General features: G+C 38.2%; 5 protein-coding genes across 6 annotated transcripts; 4 read left to right on the forward strand and 1 right to left on the reverse strand.

Moving 5' to 3' along the window:
- The first annotated feature begins 569 nt into the window (after positions 1-569).
- On the forward strand, positions 570-17,267 carry LOC149044246 (TNF receptor-associated factor 5-like). The gene is made up of 3 exons (XM_089210007.1): positions 570-672; positions 16,054-16,512; positions 17,057-17,267. Exons 2-3 carry the CDS (start codon positions 16,064-16,066, stop codon positions 17,265-17,267), a joined length of 660 nt encoding a protein of 219 aa, XP_089066133.1. The 5' UTR covers positions 570-672; positions 16,054-16,063.
- Positions 1,908-9,249, reverse strand: LOC149044247 (uncharacterized). Of its 2 annotated transcripts, none has more exons than XM_089209905.1 (11): positions 9,036-9,249; positions 8,790-8,878; positions 7,925-8,029; positions 7,648-7,726; positions 7,096-7,177; positions 6,563-6,649; positions 6,150-6,275; positions 5,819-5,950; positions 5,510-5,554; positions 2,791-2,857; positions 1,908-2,312 (listed from the first exon to the last, which is right to left on the reverse strand). In XM_089209905.1, the coding sequence occupies exons 1-11, from the start codon at positions 9,098-9,100 to the stop codon at positions 2,044-2,046; spliced, it is 1,146 nt and encodes a 381-aa protein (XP_089066031.1). In that variant the 5' UTR covers positions 9,101-9,249; the 3' UTR covers positions 1,908-2,043. The 2 variants fall into 2 exon arrangements, with proteins under 2 accessions (XP_089066031.1, XP_089066030.1); XM_089209904.1 differs by having other exon boundaries at positions 1,908-2,315.
- LOC149044248 (uncharacterized) lies at positions 11,770-15,167 on the forward strand. Its single transcript, XM_089209907.1, has 4 exons — positions 11,770-12,204; positions 12,461-12,745; positions 13,061-13,106; positions 13,396-15,167. Exons 1-4 carry the CDS (start codon positions 11,922-11,924, stop codon positions 14,153-14,155), a joined length of 1,374 nt encoding a protein of 457 aa, XP_089066033.1. The 5' UTR covers positions 11,770-11,921; the 3' UTR covers positions 14,156-15,167.
- Positions 14,960-18,663, forward strand: LOC149044249 (uncharacterized). The gene is made up of 3 exons (XM_089209916.1): positions 14,960-15,095; positions 17,617-17,855; positions 18,354-18,663. The coding sequence occupies exons 1-3, from the start codon at positions 15,084-15,086 to the stop codon at positions 18,529-18,531; spliced, it is 429 nt and encodes a 142-aa protein (XP_089066042.1). The 5' UTR covers positions 14,960-15,083; the 3' UTR covers positions 18,532-18,663.
- Positions 18,664-22,719: 4,056 nt separating this feature from the next.
- LOC149044250 (uncharacterized) lies at positions 22,720-24,531 on the forward strand. The gene is made up of 2 exons (XM_089209903.1): positions 22,720-23,497; positions 24,018-24,531. Exons 1-2 carry the CDS (start codon positions 22,759-22,761, stop codon positions 24,449-24,451), a joined length of 1,173 nt encoding a protein of 390 aa, XP_089066029.1. The 5' UTR covers positions 22,720-22,758; the 3' UTR covers positions 24,452-24,531.
- Positions 24,532-24,607: the final 76 nt, after the last annotated feature.

Here is a 24,607-nt window from a genome sequence, read left to right on the forward strand (position 1 = left end):
GTCACAAAATGGCGAGAGTATGACGCCTTGCGGTAAGCATATTAAAGCAACCTGGAGCGCTACCAGATACTCCAGAAAATAAGCCCATACAAAGCCTTAGAAAAGTTTTCTAAGGCTTTGTATGGGACAACGGGAGGTACTTACAGTGCACGCGTTTTCCGTCCTGTCATGAATTAATCATAAACATTGAAGGTGGTACACTTTTTAGCCTAAAATTATGGCGTAACATACCGTTCAAAATTCAGTCTGGGTATTTTCCCTATCGAAAAATTAATTTTCGTGTCGGAAATCAATTAACAGGGTCCGTTATTGTTGGCCTCTTTCAGACCTCCTCATTGTCTGCTATTTCCCGTGTCTGATATTATTTTCCGAGCCTGATATTATTTCCCATGTCTGTATTTACTATCTAAATGGATTTCGACTTATCGCCGAGCCTAACAAGACTTATCGAGAATCGAGGCCTATAATAACCTACATCACTAATCGAGTGTTTGATCGAGTTTGATTAATTCCTAAATCAGGAGTCGGATTATCCAGGGTTGACTCCGTCCCAGACCTCCCACGGTACACCGTTGGCTAGGGCTAGTTGTTCACTTAGTTTACAAAAACGATAAGCACCACTTCTTCGCAAGTATTGAAGCAAGCACTGATTTGGAGGTTATGACTGTTGAGGTAGGGTTATGAAGTCTCTAATCGTAGTATGCACATAGAATCTAGCCACTAGTTATGTTATACCTTTGTGTAGCAAACTCTTGAACTTTGTGTACCTGGCACACGCGGTTACATAAGCTGATAATTGAAAGCCGAAACACATAAAATGTACGAATATTGTGTGCTTGTACATTAGTTTTAACCAAAAAAAATTGTCGTATTTTTCAAAAATCTAGCCTTGTACGGCTCAATGAACGTCAAACTAAATATTATGCATTTGCTGTTGCTCAGTAAATGCGTAATTTGACAGCACTATCTCAAGCACGGTCTACGAAAATGCTAAATTTCGGTTATCATTCACTGTTTCCATCAGTGAACCCTTAAAACCCCCAAATTGCGACTGGCTTCTCCTTTCTGCTTACAGTATCACCCTTGGATCAAATGTAAAAGTCAAGACAATGGTGGAAATTAACTCCAATTTAAGAGGCTCCTGATTGTCAAACAAATTCTCCTTGTCTGTACTATAAGAAATGGGATCCAAGGGGATGCAAAGAAGACAGGGTACAGAATATGACTGACAATGTAAGAGTGTAAAGGGTTAACCACTTGACCAGCTCAAACTAAGCAAGGGATCAGTAACCACTCAACCGGAATTCAATGTATAAAGCCCATCTTTTATTTTAAAACAGCAAGGTAAATGACATGTTATGGGCTCTCTTTCTTTTGTATTAATGGTTGTGTATTTGAAGCAAAAAGTTGTCTTGCAAACAGAGTACAATTCAGCAGACATCAGGTAAAAATCTTAAATAAAAAGAACAACATTAAACATCATCATCAGTCAAAATATCTTAATTTACACCTGGTGCTTTGAAATCAAACTAAACAAATTATACAATGAAATTCAGTATTTTAGAGAGGTGATGATAAATTAATTCCCTACGAGTGAGATATAAAAACAATGCATTAACCCTTTAACTCCTAGAAGTGATTTACACAAAACTTCTCCCTACAATATCCATACATTATTCAGCAAACAGATAATGTGAATATTCAATCTTGTCAGGTTGAAGTTGCTATCTTGATCTAGCAGCAAGTTCTCATAACTAATTAGCAAGGAAATGAGTAGCAGCTAGAGGGGAGAATTAACTATCAGATCTTGGGATTTAAAGGGTTAAGACTCTTGATTTCAGTTCATTAAATGTTGCAGCCAAAATGTGAGGGAGCAAGTTGCAGTATGACTCGTTCTCTCACATTTGTGTTGTATAACTAGCTAAGGTCCATAAAAAGTTTCCTTTTTTCAAGTTTACTTTAGCGAAAAATAGCTAAAAAATGTTTTAATGGAAATACATATATATAGATGGTCACTTGCAATAAAACCTAAGATAGATTTTCCTACTTATTAGTTTTACTTTTCTTTTTTTCTTTAGCTCTTATCCTTCTCATTTGACGTCTACTTATTTTGTTCATTTCAATGTCATCTTCTTTGGCTTTCATTTTTTTTGCATTTAAGTTTGACTTGTTGTTGTCTTCTGGTTTTCTCTTTCTTTTCCTCTTTTTGTCATCTGTGTCTTTTGATTCCCCTTTTGTTGCCTTTTTGTCCAGTTCTTTTATTCTCTTCTTCATCTTCTTAACTTTCTTTCCAATGCTCTTGTTACTATCATCTGCTAAATGGAATTTTTAAAGTATTGTTAAACTAATATGTAATGTTATTTACTTGTATTTCTTCAATCAAGTCCTGGCTATTGACCACACTATTCTTGTGGTCACCCTGATTATAGAAGTTTGAAAAACTGATGACCTGAACTTCCAAATGATGAGGACATTCTTTAATGTATACCAAAGTCAAATAATATTCCAATATTGGGAAAAAATCTTAATATTTTCTGTGTACATCTACTTGTAACTATCCAATTAGAATTGTGGAGCACATCTATTTTTCACTCTTTTTAAACAAGATGAAAAATGGGTCATTAACACCATTTTAGTGTACAATTTTATTAATTTAATTTAGTATACAAACTTTCCTGGTTACTTTACTTTCAGTAGTAATAGTGTTGTTTGCATTACTCTAAAGCATTCAAGCTAGATACGAGGTGAAAAGCACTTGCAAGGCTAGAACAAAAACCAATCAAAACATACCTCTGGTCTCAATGGTGGAATTAAGATCTTTGTCAGTTTGTAAAGGGCCAGTTCCTTTGAATGACACCTGGAAGGAAATAGGAGAAGAGTGGAAGCATCCCTGGCTCAAAGAATCATTGATTACAGAAATAGATTATCTCCATTTGTCTTTCTCTAGGAGAATTTAACGTCCAAGTTTTGTCTAACAAATGGGAAGTTAAGACTTCTCAGCATTTCTTTCAGTTCCTTAATTCTATTTTAATATTAAAATAAAATATCTTTGAAATGATACAATACTACAACTGATAAGGATACTTAAGTGAGAAAAACACCCCTTTATTCCTAATTCAATGAAACAAGTGTAAATCTGGACTAACAGTGGCAATGGCAGAGCCCCTACCAAGGAAAACACCTTGCAACCCTGAAATAGAAGTTGCAAGCTCCGGAGTACAAATACACCTTTCACTACCAAATCTTGGAACTGCAGGTGAGACCTTGCTCTTGTCACACTACCGCACAGGAACACACCTTCAGCCTCTATAGTAGAAGTTGCAAGTTCCAGAGTACAAAAGCACCTTCTGCTGCCAAATCTAGCAATAGAACTCCAGGTGAGACCTTGCAAAGGAACACACCTTTTGCCTCTATAGTAGAAGTTGCAAGCTCCAGAGTACTTAAGCACCTTCCACCACCAAATCTGCTAATAGAGCTTGAGGTGAGACCTCTCCCTACTTGTACCGACACAGAGGAATACACCTTCCGTCTCTATAGTAGAAGTCGCAAGCTCCAGAGTACTTGAGCACCTTCCGCCACAAAATCTACCTATAGAACTACAGGTGAGTCCTCGCCCAGGGCTGCGGAGGAACACACCCTTTGCCTCTATAGTAGAAGTTGCAAGCTCCAGAGTACAAAAGCACCTTCTGCCGCCAAATCTAGTAATAGAACTCCAAGTGAGACCTCGCACTAGTTGCGGTGCCACAGAGGAAATACCTTCCGCTTCTATAGTAGAATTTGTAAGCTAATGAGTACTTGAGCACCTTCTGCTGCCAAATCTAGCCATAGAACTCCAGGTGAGACCTTGTAGAGGAACACACCTATTGCCTCTATAGTAGAAGTTGCAAGCTCCAGAGTACAAAAGCACCTTTCGCCACCAAATCTAGTTATTCAACTTTAGGTAAAACCTCGCCCTAGTTGTAGCACCACAGAGGAATACACCTTCCGTCTCTATAGTCGAAGTTGCAAGCTCCAGAGTACTTATGCACCTTCTGCCACAAAATCTACCTATAGAACTTCAGGTGAGTCCTCGCCCAGGGCTGCAGAGGAACACACCTTTGCCTCTATAGTAGAAGTTGCAAGCTCCAGAGTACAAAAGCACCTTCCGTTGCTAAATCCAGTCATAGAACTCCAGGTGAAACCTCGCAGAGGAACACGCCTTCTGCCTCTATAGTAGAAATAGCAAGCTCCAGAGTACTTGAGCACCTTCCACTGCTAAATCTAGTAATAGAACACCAGGTGAACCCTTGCCCTAGTTGTGCCGTTACAGACAAATACACCTTCGGCCTCTATAGTAGAAGTTGCAAGCTCCAGAGTACAAAAGCACCTTCCGCTGTCAAATCTAGCAATAGAGCTGTAGGTGAGACCTTGCAAAGGAACACACCATCCACCTCTATAGTACAGGTTGCAAGTTCCAGGTGCAAAAGCACCTTCCAACACTAAATCTAGCTGTAAGATTTTCTGAAATACATTGAGTTGAGGAATTTCAGGTGTGTTTTTCTCTAGTTGCAAAAGTACGTAAAGGGACAGATGTCAATGCCCTCCCTATTTCCTTTTCAGTTATCTATAAATGTGTGCATGTGAACCTATAATTAAAGCAATGCTCGCAAAATTGCTCTTGGATTTGGCATTGACAGAAAACACTGTAGATGTTCTCAACAGTAAATTAAATTTTAATCACCAAATGCATTAAAAGACTAACCAGGTAAACTTTGAAAACTGTGTGAAGGGGGAAAAAATGACCAGACGAAAAAAAAAGATGCACTTAAAAAAGTTAAAAACATAGAAAACTGGGGCATTTAAAATAACTAAACGTGCTAAATTTCTCCAATCCACTTAATCTTAAATGCAAAATCTTTACGTTCAATCTCATACTTAAACATTTTTATACACTTTCTGAAAACATCCCTTGTGTTTTCTGTCATTTAAGCACAGGTGTTCAGAAAATTCATTACTAACTGTAGATGCTTTAATAACATGAATGTTCACTATAACCTTTCAAAATATCAAGGGATGTACATTATAGGCATTAAAAGGATCTTATAAAGTAAAAGTAATCTATTATAGTATTTTATAATAATGATGTTCAATTATATTATCTTGATGAGAACATATGGAATTAGTGACTAACAATATAACCAAGATAATGGTCATCAAATTAATCAGGCTTGTGTGTGTAAGCATCTGTAGCCAAGCAGCTGCTGGCAAATCTAACCCTAGCTAAGGTTTCCTATATCACCTAATCCCAACATTTAACCAGACAAAAAAAAAGAACTGGAATAAGTCTGGCTAAAATTACACAGACAGAAAGAATTGCAATCTGCAGGCAACAGATGATACACACATATAGCGGTGTTCTGGTACATGTTATGATAAATGTGGCCATGTGGATGAAGCAGTATGAAAAGTCAGGAGAGATGAAATAGAGTGTTAAAAAGCCTCAACTTGTAGGTACAACATGTGTACTTACTTTTTCTGGGGACTCTGACATGAGTTTTTCCATTTCCTGTTCAGACTGGAAGTAAAGAAAAAACCTTCAACTCAGTTCTAGTCTGACTGGCAAAGAATGTTCAAACATGTAGTTCATTTTAGAGTGTTGCCCAACATACAGTGATTGATGAAAACTGAATATTGCTCACAAGATAACAAAGTTCTCCGAATGGCATTATCAAATAATCTGCAGTTTTTGATTGCAAAAAAAGAAACATGGGGTTTGAACCTAATTCAAGGGTTAAAAATACCACACACCAATACTTGAATTGGTTAATTGATTCAATACCTTTTCTACTAGCCGCAGCACCTCTCCAGGAGGTTTAATAGCCTCTGTTGGAAATACTGTCCTGTTTTCCTGTGTCTCCAGGGAAAAGAACAATGGCTGCATCTGGCTACTCCCAAGCCAGTCATACACCTCCTACAAGTAGTTAATAAAAAATTGCATAATATGAGCTACATGAGGGGATGTGCAGCAGCACTTTTTAAAAGCAAATCTCCTTTCTCATGTTGTGGTGCTATTATAACTCTTATAATTTCTTAAAATATCAAAACATTTGGATTATTGTGTACATTATTTTAAAGCTGTATTTGCTTTCAAGGTTATCATGCATACTTACTTGATAGCAACCTCCTCTGTGAAACGTTCTTTTGAACAAACCACTGGGCGTGTAAACTTTAATCTTTACACCATCTTTTGGTCCTTTTCTCATCCGATTTTCTCGCAAATTGCGTATTTCTTCGGCCTGTGTCAGAAACATATTTGTTTTCCATTCATTAAATCTTAAGAGCTACTTGTATCTTGAAAAAGACAACATAATGATAGAAAATGTATACCTTTGAAATATTTTATCTATTTCTTCTTATATTATTATGTTTTTCCAGATCTTATTGAGCATGTTTGCTGGCTGTGAGAGTTGAAATGTATGTATAACCCCATTTAAGTAAGCTGCAAAAGGGTTTGCATTATATGAAAGAGTATTTTAAAGCAACACAAATACAGTCTTAATTATTTCAGATATGAAGCACTTACCATATCATTTTTGGGGAGGCTTAATTCTCTGTCTTTTCTTTCTGTAGGTTGAAATGTTGGCCTTGCTGCACCTTGTTGTTGGTTCCTCTGTTGTTAAGTAAGAACATTTTTAATTACGATGTAGCTGATACCAAATTTAAGTCTCTAACTTTAAGTGTTATTGACAGAAATATTTGTTTGCAGCTGGTTCTAAAAAGAAATCAATTTTTTCATCATTTGGAAGAATGCAAATGTGTTCATTGATACGCTGGGATTTGTATCATTTTATTTTAATGAATTTCCTCAAATGATTTGTAATGGTTGATGCAATCAAATTCTAAATTACTATTCAATCCTTTTCCCTTCTTGCTAACTAGTTTGGTGCATATAATTATCAAAAAACATTTAACCTGTTGCCCACTAGCCAATCAATCTATAACTTGCATGTATGAAAATAAAGGCTGTATCAACCACTGTGATAACGAAGGTTAAGGCAGAGGAAGGCTAAAGAAATCTCCTTGTTTTAAGGTAAAAATCTGTTGAAATAACCATACTTTAGAAGCATCTGCTTCCTGAGCTGCATGGAACACCTCATCTTGTTCTCTCTGCAAAGCTCGTGATTCCAAAATCTTCCTCCTAGCAGTAATCAAATATGTTTAGAGACAATTGACACATTATAGGGTAAAACAAGATAATCTTAAATAAATGCAAATTGGACACTGTAGAGAGTTTCTACGCTTGCCTTTTGAGCGTTAGCCCTTCATCAGAGTGACAGGTATAGTTGATTTCAGGACTTAACAGTTTTTTCTGCGATGCAAGCTTGGTTTAATTTATTTGATTAAAACTTGATCCAAGTTATGGCCATTTTTGGGCAAAATGAACATTTCTTTCAGCCTGACAATTATGCAAGCCTGGGCTATTAAAATATGTCCAGTAAGTTGCTCAGTACTGTTGACAACAATTTTTTGAGCACTATTTTGATTACATGAGGTCTTAAATCAATTTTGTCCATGTATCAGACAAAATTGTACCATATTGTAATATCATGGTGCACATAAAATTAAAGCTTTGTCCAACAAGAAAGGGACTCCAGAAAGATCTATTACCAGTTGGCATGTGCAATTTCCACGGCTTCTGCTGCCCTTTGCACCGCTTCACTTATTTGGGAAAAGTCAAAAAAGCTCCCTGTAAAAATAACAAAAAAAAGTTAATTATAATAGCTTTAGCTTTGATTTTCTTGTTTTGTATGCACTATGAGGAAATACCCGTACTTTTGCATCAAGAGAGTTCCTACAGTAACCTTCAAATTTTCAGTTAATGGCTGAGGCTTTTCCAGAATAGAAGTTATCTTAGAGTAAAGCAAAACTCAATTGAATTTTTTACCTGCATATCTCTCCACAGGTGTGGGTTGGCTTGACCCCCCCATGGATGGTGTACACAGAATAATCTGAGGCACACCAAGAGTTTGGCCACCGAGTGCCTGCATGGCTAGAAACAGAAAAAAAAAATCATTTAACTTCCTCCTTATGGTAAGACTAGCTTGGGATCTACACAATTTATGTAAAAGCTTAATATCATTTTTGGTGGTTGGTTACTGCATTTCCTTAAATAAGTGCCCATGCCCTAATAAATGCCCCCTCCTCTGAATAAAAAGCCACCCCCTGGGCCTAAATGTCAAATAAGCCCCCCCTCCTCAATTTCTTAAATTAGCAGGGATACAGGGAAAACCTGTTTTTATGGCCAATTTATTTAACCTTCAACTTCAGCAGAATCAGTAAAGAAAAGTACTTCCTTTTCCTTTACTCACGTCTATTTATTTCCATTATCATGTGCTTACAGAGTTCTTTTCTGTGCATTATCTGTTCTTTTCATTTTTGTCCTATTTCCCTGCCCTTGGTAAATACTCTAGCCTTCCCAGGCTCAACTACACTATTCTCTATTCTACAGAGACCTGTAATTTCATCGATTATAAAGTTATTGGGATGCATTTGAAGAAAACAGTTGATAAATAATGACAGCTCAGTTAATACTGACTTAACATCTACATGAATAACAGTATAGCATTTTATTTTCTGTTTAAGATTTAGTTGAAATAAAGATACACTTTGTTGAAAGGAAAACTTATCTCAATTAAGCACCTTCCTTCAAATAAGCACCTCCCCTTTTAGCTGATAATTTTAAATAAGCGCCCGGGCACTTGTTCAGGGAAATACTGTAGTTCATTAGTGGCCCTATATCATGTATGTACCTTCTTTTCCATCCATGGAATCAATGCAAGATATCCAGAAGAGGCAATCCTCGGGAAAATCTCCATTTATGACGGCATTATTCAGGTCACTGTATAACCAAAAAATAAGAAATTTGAAATGCTTAAGGAATTCATAGAGTGGGAGATGTGGTAACTGAACAGTATGTATGGGTATGGATACATATGTAGAAAATAGAGATATTGAAAAACATTCCCGATACTTGTTAAAATGATAATCATAGCTACCTCAACATGTCTCTCTCTGCAGAAGAGAGAGTGTGTGAAGCCTTTAAAATCACAATCACCGCCATCTGAAGGCCTCTTTTAATGTGATAACAAAGCTAAAAGGAGAAAGAATATCTCACTGTGTAAAGCATACCTGCTTGAAAAAAGTCAGGAAAAGGCTGACCCTCTGTGGCAGTACAGACTGGGTACAGCAAGGTCCATACAAAAACAACTAAGGGACAATATTCCTCAGTATGGCTTGAGCTAGTGATGTTAGTAAGTAGATTAGTATATGGTTCTTGGAAAATATATGTTTACTTTGAATTTTTGCGGTTTTCGAGAAAAAGAAAATAATACAGCACAGCTTATGTGGGTTGACGTGTTATCTGAAACTGACGGCAATAACGGGCCAAAAAGGAAGGTAAAATTCCGCACAGCCCCACACTACATTATACGTTCAGTTCTTGGATAGAGTGACAAAAACAATACTTTACCATTGGGAAAACAGATTTGTTTTACGATAGTATGGGGCAGTACGGAAATTTTACTAAAAGGAATATTTCTGTGATGTTTTGCTTTCTTGGCGAAGTTGATGGTCGAACCTCGCAAATCTGCCGCATTTGAGTCTTAACACAAATTGAAAACCCGGCATTTGAAAGGTAATTTAATTTTACATCTGACCGATTTTTAAACAATATAACCTAATCAAGATAACGCCACTAATTACGTCTATTCTTCTTCGATGAAAAGCGCTACGTTTCGGTTGTCTGCACAAGAAACAATACTTTCGAACACTGCGTACACGGGGGATTACATGATTGACAGTCGGATTGACAGGCCTGTGTGAAGTTACGCATGCTCTCTTTCTCTTTTCTAGCTTATTTGCATTTTCCCGTGTGACGTTTTTCAATGGGCGCGATTCTGTAATGTTTGTGCGGTTGTGAATAAAAGGGATAGGATTCTAAAGAAATTTTGGTGCTGCGTCGCTAGGAGAGTATAAAAGGGTAATTTAGTATCATCAACTGAGATGCAACTCAGTTGATAATACTGAATTACAATTTTGTGTGGTTATGTTAGGATGATTGTCCGGAAATTGTTGAATTTTTTGCCGGCGTGTTTGATTAGTGACTGTTTTGTTCGTAGTGTTTTAAGTTAGCCATCAGGTTATCTTAAAATAGGGGTTTTAAGTCTTGTCAAATGAAGTTATCGTAGAATAAGGGTTTTAAGTTTTGTCAAATGAAATAAATGAGTTTAAAATAGACTTTATCTTACTAGCGCAACCCTCTCATCGATTTGCGGTGGAATCCCTGTGGAATTCACAACATAACGCGCGATTAGCGCTGCTCCAGGAACATTAGTCCAGAACAACCAGCTGATTCAGTGAATAAAAAATATTTTGCGTAGAAAAGTGGCTGAAACTAGAATTCAGTCACCATTTTCACGCTCGCCATTTTAAGTTCTAAGCTGGTGCGGTGCTGAAAGAATGTAGACCATATTTGTGGAAAACTGTCTTACTCACCTGGTCGCCGTGATTTCGGGAATTTCCCGTTTTAGGTGCGCCACCATAGCGTCTCCGCAAAGCCTCTGGTCGAACTTGACCTTTTTGCCATCTGGGGCAAGAGTTGGGTTTTGAGTTACTTGCGCAATGTCGTCCACCCAAACGAATGTTCGGTAGGGCTTCGCGCCCGGTAGCCCGCCTGCAATTTGTGAGTCCTGTGAACCAACTTGTGCATTGGGGTCAAAAATAGGCCCGATGGCTCCTACGCTGTGATCACCAGACATTTCAAGATTTGTTTGTACAGATGAAACAAGCTGTTGTAGGGAGCGAAAAGAACTTCCCTCGTTCATCTGAAAAGTAGTGCCACTTAGAGAAACACTCCTATGCTGGTATCAAATGTAACGTCAACGTCATATCCGAAATGATGATTACTGGAGGTGTGACATTTCTAATTTTTCTTTTTTCATAATTAAATGAATTTAGGATCCAAGGCTTTGCACGAGCTGGTTAACATTCTTGAGATTTTATAAAATTACACGTCAGTCATTTCCTATTCGATGAATGGATTTTATGAATATAATTTACTTCCGTACGCCAAGTCAGAGTTACGAGTTTGTAACTCTAGGAAATCGTTGTCACTTGCAGTTAACTTCTAACAAAGAGGTGAGGCACAACAGAGAAAGACCTTTTGTTTTAATTTAATTTCACTGCGGGACGTGTGCTATGAATCTTTCACAAGGTTCCTGTTTGCTGTTAAAATTATAGAAAGCTCGAAGTACAATTGGCGATAAATTGTCGAAAAATTCAAGGGAACTATAACTGCCAGTCTCGTGGAAGGAAAACCTCTCTTTCAACGCTACGATGCGTGTAAACAAGTTTTCCTGGTATAGATTTCTTTCCTGATGTCTTGTAATTTGCATCCTTCAACCCGCATCAGGTAGGTATCAGGCTTCTTTCCAAGAACACTTACTCAAACGCCATTGTGGTCATTATGTGAAAAGTATTCGTATTCCACTGCTTCTGCGATCTACAGGGGCGCAAATTATTTTGATCGAGAAAACAAAGGACAAATGGTTAATCTCTCTCCATTGCTGTCCCAGGATTTTTTTTGTGTACGGTCAACTTTTTTTTTTATACGATTAACGGTTAAAATTCGTCAATTTTTACGCCTAAAGGCAAAATTTTGTGGCCGTTTTACGGCTAACGGTTACCCCATTGAGACCCTCGGTCAATGTTGTCTTATTTAATGACATACTTCTTCTACAGTTGTTAGTCTCAATCCGGACGCGATAGAACACTTTGTGCTGGACGTTCAAGCGCTTTATTTTACAGCCCGATCTGCCATTGAGGACAGTACTTCAACTCCAGAAAGACTAACCGGCCTTTGGACTAAGTTGGAAGCCGCTGTAATGAATTTAAGAAAAATCCAATGGCATCTTATAACCACGAAACCCTGTGCTGAGGACATTTTGGCCCCATTAGTTCAAAGTCTGTCGACCATAGAAATAAGGATTGGTAAAGTTATCGAGCAGTACAGCTGCCTTGTTCCTTTTCTAAGGGAGCAGTTGTGTTACCGGGCACCTGTGACCTCAACGGAATGGGTTGGTAGACCATCCTACGTAATTACGAAGGAGCCGTTGGAAGTGATGCGGTCCTATGGTTTGTCATGGGTAGAAATAGCGAAAGCACTAGGTGAGCCGAAAATAATTTCATAATAAAGAAAATGCTCACGCGGAGTCATTCGTATTTTTTCTTTTTTTTTTTTTTTGTCATGCCCCTTTTTTCGAGAATGGATGTGTTCTCTTTTATTTTAATTCATATTTTAAAAAGTTTTTGAACATCGATATGGCTGCTTTATATTGGCCACAAGTTGATCTATGTTTCATATTCGCCGTTATCGTGCTATAAAGGGTGTCTCATACGATTTTACCTGTAATACTTTTCGCAGGGGTCTCGATTTCAACAATATGGAGACGTCGCATCTATCATGAAATGGAAAGAAGAAAGCATTATGGAAGAAGGAAGCTAGGTATGCAAGAGCTGATAGATATAGTGGCTGAAATAAAGTCCAGAAGTGTGAATGCGGGCATCATTATGATCGAGGGTGAATTAGCGGCTCGATCCTTCTACGCTAGAAGATCTGCCATCGCAGAGGCATTAGTTCGCCATGATCCTATAGGTGCAGGCCTGCGGTGGAGAAATTTGACCCCAAGAGTTACTTATAGCGTTCCAGGTAATTTTACGTTCAGAGTTATAAAACTTTGAACCGCAAATCATAGATTTGAATAGATGTGATCAAGTGTGCTGCTTATTTCCATATTGCACCGCATGAAGTATGTGTCGCTAAGAGAATTTTTGCAGGTTTTGATGTCCATTTTTTACACGTCGACCTTAACAGAAAAGGAGCTCATGTCCGTCCAACATTACCATATCTTGAGTATGACTTTGGATATTCGTTCTCGAATAGAGCCAATTACTTTCATCATAAAATAACTAATGATCAAACCCAGGATCGTTGACTTATTAGTGTTTGAAATATATATTGTAGGCCCAAACAGCCTGTGGCACTTGGATGGCAATCACAAGCTGATACGGTAAGTAACAGACCTAAAACATACCATAAATACATTGTTTTTAGATTGCCTGCACTGTTCTACAATAATGCTTGAGGAAAATTAAAAATGATCAGAGCGGAAGACATTTACGTTCCTCATCAACAGCATTTTTTAACATGCTGTAATTCGTCTGTATTCGGGAATTAATACCTGTTACTTCTTTTAATGTATCTATGGAATTCAGTAGAGGAAAAATGCACCATATTCTACTCTTCCCCACTCATAATGTGAGTACCGTGTGAAAGGTGTTTTAAAACTCTTTTCTCAGATGGAGGTTGGTCGTGCACGGAGGAATAGACGGATATTCGAGGCTTGTTGTATTCCTCCGCTGTTCCAGCAATAATAGGGCAGCAACAGTGGCCAATTTATTCTTAGGCGCCACAACTGAATTCTGTTGGCCATCACGGGTGAGGACAGATAAGGGTGGAGAGAATGCGGAAGTTGCGCGCCTTATGGTTGAAAAACGAGGAGAAGGTCGCGGCAGCATTTTGCAAGGTAGTTCGGTCCATAACCAGAGGATAGAGAGGCTGTGGAGAGACATGCGGAAAATGGTCACGGAGTATTTCCGACTCCTCTTCTATTTCTTAGAGAGGAACAATCTTCTGAATCCGAACGACGAACTGGATCTGGCAGCTCTACATTATGTATTTATTCCACGGATTAATGAAAACCTAGAAAAGTTTAAGGTGTCCTGGAACAATCATAAGCTATCTACTGAAAAACAAAAGACTCCAAATCAGTTGTACATTCTAGGAATGCTTAATTTGTTTGGATCAGAATATACAGCGGTAAAGGACTTCTTCGAAAGCAACGTCATAGACTCCAACTATTACGGCGTAGAGGAACCGGATGTCATTGATGCAGCGTCAGAGGTGGAGGAGGCTGTCGTGGTGCCTGAAACAATGCAAAACCTTTCTAACGCGAGCTTGCAGGAGTTGCAGCTACAAGTGAATCCGTTGGAGCGGGACACCAACCACGGCATCTCGCTTTACATTCGAGCAAAAGAATTCCTCTCGCAGCAAAATTAGCAATCGGTGAGCACGAGTTTTTTTCGCTGATGAGGGTGAAGCACGCAAAAAGTCTTCAAACCGGTTGTGCAGACCAAGCAATGTGGTCTACGATGTTGTTTTTGATGATGTCCTTTACCGCAGTTTATTTCGGTATTTCAACACATTAGGGCAGAGTGTGCAATGGTTTTACACGAGAACAAGGCGGAAATACGGACTGAAGGCGGAGCAACCAAACTTTGTTTGTGTGTGCGTTTTATTTATTTATTTTTTTATTTTAGGCTCTACTTTTTAAGCAACGAACTTTTAAGCGCATTATTTTTTTCCTTTTCATGATTTGTTTTGTCTTTCGCGTACGCCTTATGCGATCGATTTCATGTTATGATAATGCCGTGCGATATATTTTGAAACCCAGACGCCAAAATATAAGAAAACGTAATAACACTTGAATAATATATCTTTAATTCGATTTTTGACAGATAGGAAAAGTGCCCCCACGGGACTCAACAGTCTTTCTTTGTAGCAGGCCACACGAACTGAGAAGTAGATTCTTAGTGTCCTTGGGGTATTCTACTGACAGAGGGTCGGTTTGAATGAATTGGCCTTTACTGAAGCCGAACTGAAGTTTAACTTAATCTTAAGTGGCTTTGTTTCACGTTCATTTAAAAAAAAATGTCCTTTACCGCAGTTTATTTCGGTATTTCAACACATTAGGGCAGAGTGTGCAATGGTTTTACTCGAGAACAAGGCGGAAATACGGACTGAAGGCGGAGCAACCAAACTTTGTTTGTGTGTGCGTTTTATTTATTTATTTTTTATTTTAGGCTCTACTTTTTAAGCAACGAACTTTTAAGCGCATTATTTTTTTCCTTTTCATGATTTGTTTTGTCTTTCGCGTACGCCTTATGGATAACATTACACCGATAACTAACTATCCAAAGGACTACGAATGTCAAGTATGGTAAGGATAGTTCATCTTTCTTTTTTTTCTCAAAAATATGGAAAATTTAATTTCCGAAAAACTCAAATCCAACCATACGTTGTGTCTTTCATCTCCTATTGCTCAAACTACTGAACAGTATGCGACAATGCCACCAAAGAAAGCGTTCTTTATGTGCAGTAGTAGCTTTCGGTAGAAAGAGTCCGATTGATTGCGAGTCAAATTGTAACAAATTCAGTAGGTCTCACCGATTTACGCTTATTTCTCTACATGCCGTGTTAACTATTTTTAAGTTCGCTCCATGTTCCACATGCCTAGGATTAGACTTTTACTGGTTTAACCCCATCTTACAACACGCCCGACCTACAACGTCAGTTCATTCAAAAAACGTGAGAGTATTTCCCACTATAGCAGCTTACAGACCACGCTGATTGTTTCGCGTTTACATGCTGACGTTGGCTAGCGCGAGGCAAGCTTACGGGTGAACTCATGCATGCATATATCAGGTTTCTCAGAGCGTCATAAAATTATCTTTGGTACAGCAACCAACCAACCGATAGCATAGAAACAGTGAAAAAAAATTTAGTCTTTTGATTGGACTCTTGAGCGCGGGAAAAAAAACCATAAAAATTTAAATGTATGGAATTTAGAACGCCATCAGTTCAAGCCACTCCCCTAAACCTCGTACGGGTAAAGGTAGATTTTTGAGGAATCTTTCGATTGAGTTTCAAAAGTAATCTGGGATCTGGGATTGTTTTGGGTCCGAATTCCCTTCGCGATTTTCATAAATGACACGCACACCATCGTCTCAGCCAACCCTATTCAAAACTAAACCTATTCACGAGTCGGTCGCATTTTCCCGCGTTTCCGGTAGTTTTATTTTTTTCTTTGCGTCCTCTGATTAACTCTCGTGAATTCCTTTGATTCTCTTTTGCGAAAACTCAGAGCAGTCGAAATCCATGTTCTCTTTGTGCTTTAGTGATACCCTGATGCTGGAGCCAATTATTTTGCCGGACTGCGGCCACACGTTCTGCAAAACTTGTATTAGTAGGGTGCAACAAAACCCAACTACCAGCCATTGCCCCCTTTGTAAAAAGCCTATATGGAGCTCCACACAACTGAAGACAAACTTCACCCTCAAAAAGCTTGTAGAGAAGATCGAGGTAAAATGTACAGCGTGCAACGAGAGGGGGAGCATCGAAGTGGTAGCACGGCACACCTGCCCCGATGCCCTCGTATCCTGTTCTAATAGGGGCTGCCAACGCAGCATTAAAAGAAAGGATGAGCCGACCCATAAGGAGGAATGCCTCTACGCAGTCATCTCGTGTGAACAATGCCACCAGAATACCACCGTGGCCAACAAGGAACTTCATCTTGAAAAGACTTGCATAAGGGGAGAAATCCGTTGCCCTCTAAAATGCAGGAAGCGTCCGAGAAGGTGTGGTCACAAAGCGTTGTACATTATCATTTCAAACTTAAAATGAAATTCTCTTTACGTGCGTAAAAGAAAGCATCTGGTGTGGGTATGCAGTTTCTTATATTAGGTCTTTTATATTTGATTTTTTAAGCCCATGTAGACCATACTAGCATGTACGACTTTGAAAATTGTCACTGAGTTCAAGGTTTTCTTTATCTTTCCCAAGTGTACTCAAAGCTTACTGTATATAATTTTTATAGAAATATCATCTTTAAATATATAAATCTCGTGAACTTTGGAAAGCTTCCCTTCAATTTGCTCCTCCGTCCAAGATTAAAACTGATCCAAAATTAGCCCCAAAAGTTTACTTTGCGACTCAAACGCAGTGTTATTGGGAAAATATCCATGACTTGGCTTGTCTTATTATAATCCTTGTCACTTTCAAGAATCAACAGCAAATAATGAAATAAACAAATACAAAATATGAGTTGAGCTGAACAGATGCGAGTTCTTTTCCTCGTTAGTAGATACATTCATGTAGCTTTAACCTTTTGTTTACTCTTAGGATGGAGTTGCAAACCCATCTGCTTGTCTGCGAGGAGAGGCAGCGACAATGTAGAGTCAATGGATGCCAATTTGCTGGCAATTTTAAGGAGATGGAGCAACATAACAAGGACCAAGCAGAAAAGCACGTGTCACTGCTGACAGAGATGGGTGAAAAGCTCTTAGACGTATTACTTAAAAATGTAAGGCTGACCGAGGCCAATGCTCCTTAATGTTTTCCCCTTCCGATCTTTAATTGTTACTTAATAGCTAGTGTGCACGTCGCTGCGTGTCCACAGATTTTTTAACAGTTCTACAAAACTTTGAACAGATTTCTGCTTTAAAAATCATCAGTCGAGACTGAAATAGTTGACTGAGTAGATGGTCCTCTTGTTTCCTTTAGAATACGATCTCACAAGGATGATATAAAAATATACTATTTGAGGCAGATTTGGGGATGAAGTGCGGGGGAGGGGGAGTGGTCGAACATTTTTTTAACGCTGTTCAGCTTACAATAATCGCCCAGTGAATTTTCCTTTCACTTTACTCATTATGACGCTGATTTGATTTCCAACACAACAGGACACGAATGACTTGACCAAGACAAAAATGGCACTCGGAGGTTTCTGTTGGTCCATCTTTAACTTCAAACAAATGGCAGCAGATATGCTACAAGCCGGAAACACTGCAGAACCGATGGCCAGCGGAGTTTACGAATTTGAAGAGTGTAGTTGGAGGATGCTGCTGTACGTACGTCGCACAAAGTGCAAGTTATTCTTGCAGTTGCACCGAGCCGTTCATCCTGTACGAGCTTCATTCAGGTAAATCATATCACCCCCTTGATTACGGATTGGTTACTCTTGCTAAACCCTATACCTATAAGGTTAACCTGTACAAGCTATCAACCTTCTACAAAATGAATCGGCTGAATCAAAATAACGCATGCTTAGTAACTCTAATCGGTCATATCTGAGTAGATAGCTCCAAAAACCTAAGAATCTGTAAAGGGAAATAACTAAAACTTCTTTCTCTTTGTTTTTCCTCTTTTCTGTTGTGTTTTTGGTGTTTTTGGTTTTTTTTTTATGTTTTTTTTGGGTGTGTGTGTTTGTGTGTGACTGTAAATATATGAAAATCATATATGTGAACTACAGTTAAAGAAATGAAAATGAAAGAGAACATCGCAGTAATAAATACTTCTCAAGCAGCAGTGAAAAAAAGACCTAAGTAGTGCTCATTACTGCGATGTTCGCTTTCATTTTCACTGTCTGTGCGTGTGTTGAGATAAGAAAAAAAATTAACCTCTTAAAAATTTGTTTTAGAATTGTCATCGGGCTGGCAAACCCAGTAGTCATTGAGCTGGAGCCAGATCTTCGCTTGCGGGAAGGGGAGACCTTCGGGACTGAGGTTGCCCTGGCAAAACTGGAACGAGAGACAGAAAAGAACTTCGGCTGGCTTTTTATGGAAATATTTATTGAAAGGTTTTCTTTTTCTTTGTAAATGTTTAGTCGTGAAGTGAAGATATGACACACTGTTACCTTAAGTTGAGTGACTGCGATGCAGTGTTCTCTCAGACTGATGTACATCAAAATGAAAGCTTTTTCTATGACCGTCCGCATCGTTAGAGTGAATATTTCTGAACCAGCGAAATAGTATATTGTGAATTTTCAAATTAGCTAGGAATAATCTTTTTTGTGTGACCGACAAAGAATCCTCAGATAACGTTTAATATTTCCACGTAGCTATAGCTAAGCGAGTATGACGTTAGCGAGAAAAGAAAAAAAATACGGCGCACGTGAAAACACTGCATCATAACCATAAACATGGTTTAGTTATTCTTCTTTTTGTAATAAATAAAGAGACAGTTTCGAGATGGTCAAACTATACGTTAGGCTAAAAGAGTTCCATTGCCTTTTTAAAATTGCTTGAGCCAAATTTGAATCATAGGCTGACGACTTTTGACGTTGTGTTAAACTTATAAATAAGATAGACAAGACCATAGCTGTGGCGTAACAGATAATTTCATTCTTTTTTGGGCGTTTCCCCGATCCGTTCGCATTTTTCAATTTAGTTTCTTTCGGTTTTATATTAGCATCGTTTTAAAAAGCTTTTATTTACCTTTTTCTCATACATTTAATGCAAGAAGATCAAGTTTTTTGTTTTTAATAATAGGGATGTGATTAGTCTTGTGCACAACATTTAGTGAATAATAAATTGTTGTGGCAGAATGGCTGTGGAATCTTTTGGTTTGGTTTCATCTTACTTTACAAGTTTCCTTGCTCTTAAACTTCCCTTTACGAAAAAATATCTACCACTGTAAACTTTTTTTTTCCCTCAAATGTTGCTGATTTTCTCTATAAGGTGGCTTTCCGGTTCTACTAGCATGTTATTAAAGCACGAGCTGATTATTGTCGTATGTTGTAGCGTTAAAACATTCATGAAAATTTTGTTATAACTTTTCCAGAGATACTTTCATTTGGAGAATCCGTCAGATATTGTACGATAACTTAACAAACTGTGATGATAGTGTCAAAATTTTGCCAAAATCGCCATGAATACCAAAACAGGGCTTTGTTCATTTATTGCGAGGAAGTAGAGAAATGCTTCCTTAATTTGGTCTTAATCAATACCCTTATGCTAATGGTACATTTTTTAATTGTACAATATACACGAAGTTAAAGGAGAAGACTAACTGCAGTCTTTTTTATTGATATACAGTTTTTATTACCTATCTAGAACTATCCTAACCTTGTACCGTGAGAAGTCTGGGTAGGAGAGTACTCTGCGGTTATCAGAGTCGGCGATTGAGAAAATTATCAGGCTCCGGCAATGAGACAAATTTCGGACTCGACGATTGTAACGAATAATTTAAGGACTCGAGCATTAATAGTAAATACAGACATGGGAAATAATATCAGGCTCGGAAAATAATATCAGACACGGGAAATAGCAGACAATGAGGAGGTCTGAAAGAGGCCAACAATAACGGACCCTGTTAATTGATTTCCGACACGAAAATTAATTTTTTGATAGGGAAAATACCCAGACTGAATTTTGAACGGTATGTTACGTCATATAAAATACCTTTAACCGAAAAAAATAGGAATCACCGACTGTTTCGGCATTATTAAGCATAGTACTTTTGTTACCTCACTTGCGAAAACAGTGTTGCAGTTGTGCTGTATTGCAAATCACGAAGAGTCTGCTTAAATCAGGCAATTTAAAGAAAAGCACTTTTAAGCTAGATTCATTACTGTAACAGATTGCTGGTACCTTCAGTCATGCAGATCCGGTGAGAAATATTTATGTTACAGCTGATATTTATCTAACAATCGATAATGCACAGGGTACCAGGAGAGAGAGAGTAATTGTAATGGGGCGGACGCTGACATCAACTGAATCTAACAACGCCGCGTCGGAGAAATGTCTTTTATTGACGGAACCTCCAAGGGTCTATGGAATCTCAGTTCGTTCATTAAACTTGAAAGCTCGTAAAAACTGAAATAAAGTAAAAGCTCAGGCCTGAAATAATCCTGAAATAAGCCTGGAATATGCCTGAAATAAGCCTGAAATAAGCCATTACCGTATGGCATACACTAATCGAAATGTCCTAAACTGGAACACGCAGGGCGTGTATACAGATATATCAAAACTAAAATATCCTAAGCGAAAGAAAACCACCTTTGATTGCACACGTTTTGGTATATAACTACAAAAATTAACAAGATGACATACCTCTTTCCCCGCTCTGTTATTCTAATATTTCCACAATCCTTCAATCTATCTTCTCTTCTGACTTTACTTGCAACTCAAAGAGATTCCTGGAAAAGCATTTCTCAATACAGTTGCTTTGTTTGTTTGCTTTTTCTTTCAAATGTGAATTTTTTTTTATTTTCCTCCGCTCCAGGATGTTAATACATATGTAACATTATGAGTATACAGCCGGTTGGTAAATTACCTACGAGAAAGAAAGTTGAATCTTGATTCTAAGTAATTGGAGATGAGAGGAGAGCTCCAGTTAGTTTATTCAGCCCTTCACCTTTTTAAACTCCACAGCGCTGGTTGTCGAAGAATCCGTCTCAGGGGTTATTTATGGACTAGTTCAGGGGTGGGGGATTGACGACTGACGGGAATATTAGACGGAGGTATTTTCAGCAGCTGTAGACCTCCATTGACGTTCCTGTTGTTTTTTTAAGGGATTTTCGAGTAAAGGGAATGTTTTCCTCTTAAAATGTAATATATGATGTCAGTCTCGGTTGAAATTTTATTCTACTGAGCATGAATGATAATTTCAGTTTGGGAAAATGAGCCAAAATTGAAAGAAATGATAACGATTTTTTTTAATTTCCTGTCATTAAATTCGGTAACCTCTGCTGTAGCTGCATATGTCAGTGTCTTTAAACCATCTTTGCTTGATCATAGAAACTCTATAGCTACTGGAATACGAAATTTGTCAACCATCTGTTTCTTGCGCAGCGAAAGTTTGATTTAAACGAAGACAAGCAAGGGTAACTGGTCAAGTCGCCCGGAAGTCATCTCGCCCGAAGTCATGGCACCCGGAACCTGAGTGTATTAAAACATTAGATTCGCAGACTGTAAATTGGAAATGAAGCTGAGAAATATTTACCATTAAAGTGCCGTTTGTTTCCGGTTACACCATGAAGATGATGATCAGAATATAAATACGTTCTACTCTTAATGCGTCGTTCGTTTCTAACAACATGTGAAGCGTTTTTCGATTGGTTTGTACTCGTTTCGTAAACTTGAGAAACCTTATCTTTGTTTCTAGCAACACCATATGCAGTTTGACTACACAGAAATCGATCATATAGTCAGAATTGCAATATTCTTGAGTTACGACGACTGCTACCAAAGGGGAGCTTTGCTCGTTTCTTCAACAACAAAGTGCAGCATAGCTCTGTCTGTTTGGTATTCTATCGTTTATACCCACCCTACTCCCGCATAATTTGCGATTATGTTGTATTATATACTATCTACCTGCGCACACGAACGGTATTTCCAAGTTACGTAAGCAATCGCGCATGCGGTTTGCTAACCAACCATACAATTGGGTGGGATAATTCTAAAATTATCACCACTAATCGGCGTTACCACCAGCGCCTTTGTTTGGAGACTTGGCATATTAACTCCGCCCACGCTCCTTTAAATCGTGACGATGACGGTTTGCTTCCTGAAAAAAGGCCGCTAATAAGTGATCATATAAAAGGACCTCTTGTTGCAGCGTTTAGATCACCCCTGATGAAGGCACTAGACAGGAGTGTCGAAACGTTAGGTCTATGAATTGTAACTTCTTCAGTTACATTCATTAAATCTGCAAACCAGAGTAGCATCAAACTATGTCCAAATCATAGAGTTATTCTATGCCTATAGGTATGTATTGTTATTAGCCCATGCCATATGCCATATGCCAATAAGACCTACTACATGTAGTGGCCCCAATAAAGTGACATTTTTAAAGTGTGGGCGCGTTTTTTTCGGGAGAAACCAGCTGCAAAGCATACAACGCTTTGCGAAATTGATTAAGTGAGAGACTTTTAATTACTATGAATAATTCTGGTTTACTCCCCTGGTCTCTAACTCTTTCCCTAACTGCGAAGTTTAAACATAAAAATATTTGTGCTCTGCATTTTTCCATTCTAAATAAGCTGATTTTTTTCCTAGGAGTAGGACTTCCTTTCTCTCACTTCTCATCAGTGTTTCAACTTAATGGCGTCTGTTGCATATGTAGAAGAAACATTACGTTCCACGAAAGAAAAGGCAAATTTTCAGCGTTTAACACGACTGTTAATGTACGGGGGTATCCAACTTTTGAGAGAAAATTTTGATTCTTGCCATCCTCCAGCTGATCTCCCGCTGAAGCTAGCAGACCCTGCCATACAAGCAAAGCTCAGGACCGCAAAGTTATTACCACCAGAGTGGAGAATCCTCTATCCTTCGCCTGGAGTATTTGGAAAGTCCTCTGATTTCGATATCACGTTAACTTTTAGATTGTTAAGAACAATATGCGGTCTTGCCGCACCTTCAACTGGATGGAACAGTCTGCCAGCTAACACAGATCGTAGCATTGAGGCGGATTTGGTTCGGATAAAGTTTTTCCGGAATTCCGTATATGGTCACACTTCGAAAATGGAAATTACCGACTCCGATTTCCTCAAACTCTGGACGGAGATCAGGGAAGCTCTTTTGCGAATTGCCGGATCACTAAGTACTGCAAAGAAAGATGAATGGAATAAACGGATTGAAGATTTGCTCCACGATCCTTTAACTCCAGAAGCACAAAGATACGCCGAAGATCTGAAAGTATGGTACGAAAAAGACCTCGAGGTGAAATATTCAGTAATACAACTGGGAGATAGGGTGGATCAACTTCACTCCGATATGCAAGCCATTCGACAGGACTCTACAGATGTTAAGGATCAGGTTCGACTGGTTGATCTAAAACTTGGTAAGCATCGAAAATTACACAACTTCTTGAAGTTTTCTGTAAATACCCCGGTAGTTTTTCCGAGGAAAATTACAATAAAATTATAATAAGAATAAGAAAATTATAATAATACAAAGTTTTTTAGCGAGCAAAAATTGTAATCAAATTTTTGTTTTTTTCCCTTTTCCTTTATTCGCGCGAAAATCTATGCCTTTATATCCTGTCTATTCAAATGTTGTTTTTTTCCTTGATTTCTCCTATACGATTTATTGCAATCATTTCTTAGAGTAAAATTGATCTACCCGTTCTTTCCGTAGACTACTAGGCAATTCAAGAGAGGAAAAAAAGATTTTGGCATAAAAAATCAAATGGGTTGGGTTGAGGAAAATTTTCTAAGATTCTAAAATCAGTACCTTTCTTTTATTTTTATTTATATATTTTTTTTCAATTCATTTTAATTTTTTCTTATTGAATTGAATTCATTGTTCATTTTGTATGTACGGTCTGTGAAATATGTAAATTATTTTAATTTTTACCCCAGACGAGATTAAAATACAAATCGAAACGACGTCAATGTGCCTCGACGACCAACAAGGAGAAAACACAGAAGGAAATCCCTCGGATTCCTCAACTGTGACCCAAATTTGGAAATATCTTCTCCTGATTAAAAGGCCTATTGAGCAACTTCTTGAGTATTTAAAGGGCGTGCTAAGAGTAGAAGTCAAAGACTACAGGGAGGGAAGTTTGGTGATATCAGTGACCTGCAGCTCACTTCAGGCTCTTGAAAGACTTTGGGATGACTACTGCAGTGGTCATCTCAGTCAAGTAGTGCAACAATTACTCGTCACGCCTGAAGTTTTGAAGGAGCTTGGATTAAGTCGTTTGCAACTGAGAACCACGATTACCAAAGAGGAGTACGTAAGATATAAAGAAATTTTTCTGCGTGCAGATCAGGTAATTTCAACTGAGTGGTAAATACTTTTTTGTAGCTGATCAATATTTTGTTCTGTATTTTTCTCGTTTACTACTGTAGCAGCATTCACAGTCAATTTACAGTGGCTTTAGGAGTAAGCATAAAGGCTGGTTTTTCCGTATACTGTCTCGCCCAACGAATATATCTGCCATCAAATA

Source organism: Pocillopora damicornis, chromosome 6 (assembly GCF_964200805.1).
Source record: "Pocillopora damicornis chromosome 6, jaPocDami1.2, whole genome shotgun sequence".
Classification (NCBI taxonomy): domain Eukaryota; kingdom Metazoa; phylum Cnidaria; class Anthozoa; order Scleractinia; family Pocilloporidae; genus Pocillopora; species Pocillopora damicornis.

Coding starts and splice junctions, on each gene's coding strand:
- LOC149044247 (XM_089209904.1), bottom strand. CDS start 9,100: ATGGCGGTGATTGTGATTTTAAAGGCTTCACACACTCTCTCTTCTGCA. Junction 7,178..7,647: donor GAAATTGCACATGCCAACTG/GTAATAGATCTT, acceptor GATTACTGCTAG/GAGGAAGATTTTGGAATCAC. Junction 5,555..5,818: donor TGCTGCGGCTAGTAGAAAAG/GTATTGAATCAA, acceptor CTTTACTTCCAG/TCTGAACAGGAAATGGAAAA.
- LOC149044248 (XM_089209907.1), top strand. CDS start 11,922: ATGAATTTAAGAAAAATCCAATGGCATCTTATAACCACGAAACCCTGT. Junction 12,205..12,460: donor AGAAATAGCGAAAGCACTAG/GTGAGCCGAAAA, acceptor TACTTTTCGCAG/GGGTCTCGATTTCAACAATA. Junction 12,746..13,060: donor AGTTACTTATAGCGTTCCAG/GTAATTTTACGT, acceptor TATATATTGTAG/GCCCAAACAGCCTGTGGCAC.
- LOC149044249 (XM_089209916.1), top strand. Junction 17,856..18,353: donor CCTGTACGAGCTTCATTCAG/GTAAATCATATC, acceptor AATTTGTTTTAG/AATTGTCATCGGGCTGGCAA.
- LOC149044246 (XM_089210007.1), top strand. CDS start 16,064: ATGCTGGAGCCAATTATTTTGCCGGACTGCGGCCACACGTTCTGCAAA. Junction 16,513..17,056: donor TGCAGGAAGCGTCCGAGAAG/GTGTGGTCACAA, acceptor GTTTACTCTTAG/GATGGAGTTGCAAACCCATC.
- LOC149044250 (XM_089209903.1), top strand. CDS start 22,759: ATGGCGTCTGTTGCATATGTAGAAGAAACATTACGTTCCACGAAAGAA. Junction 23,498..24,017: donor ACTGGTTGATCTAAAACTTG/GTAAGCATCGAA, acceptor TTTTTACCCCAG/ACGAGATTAAAATACAAATC.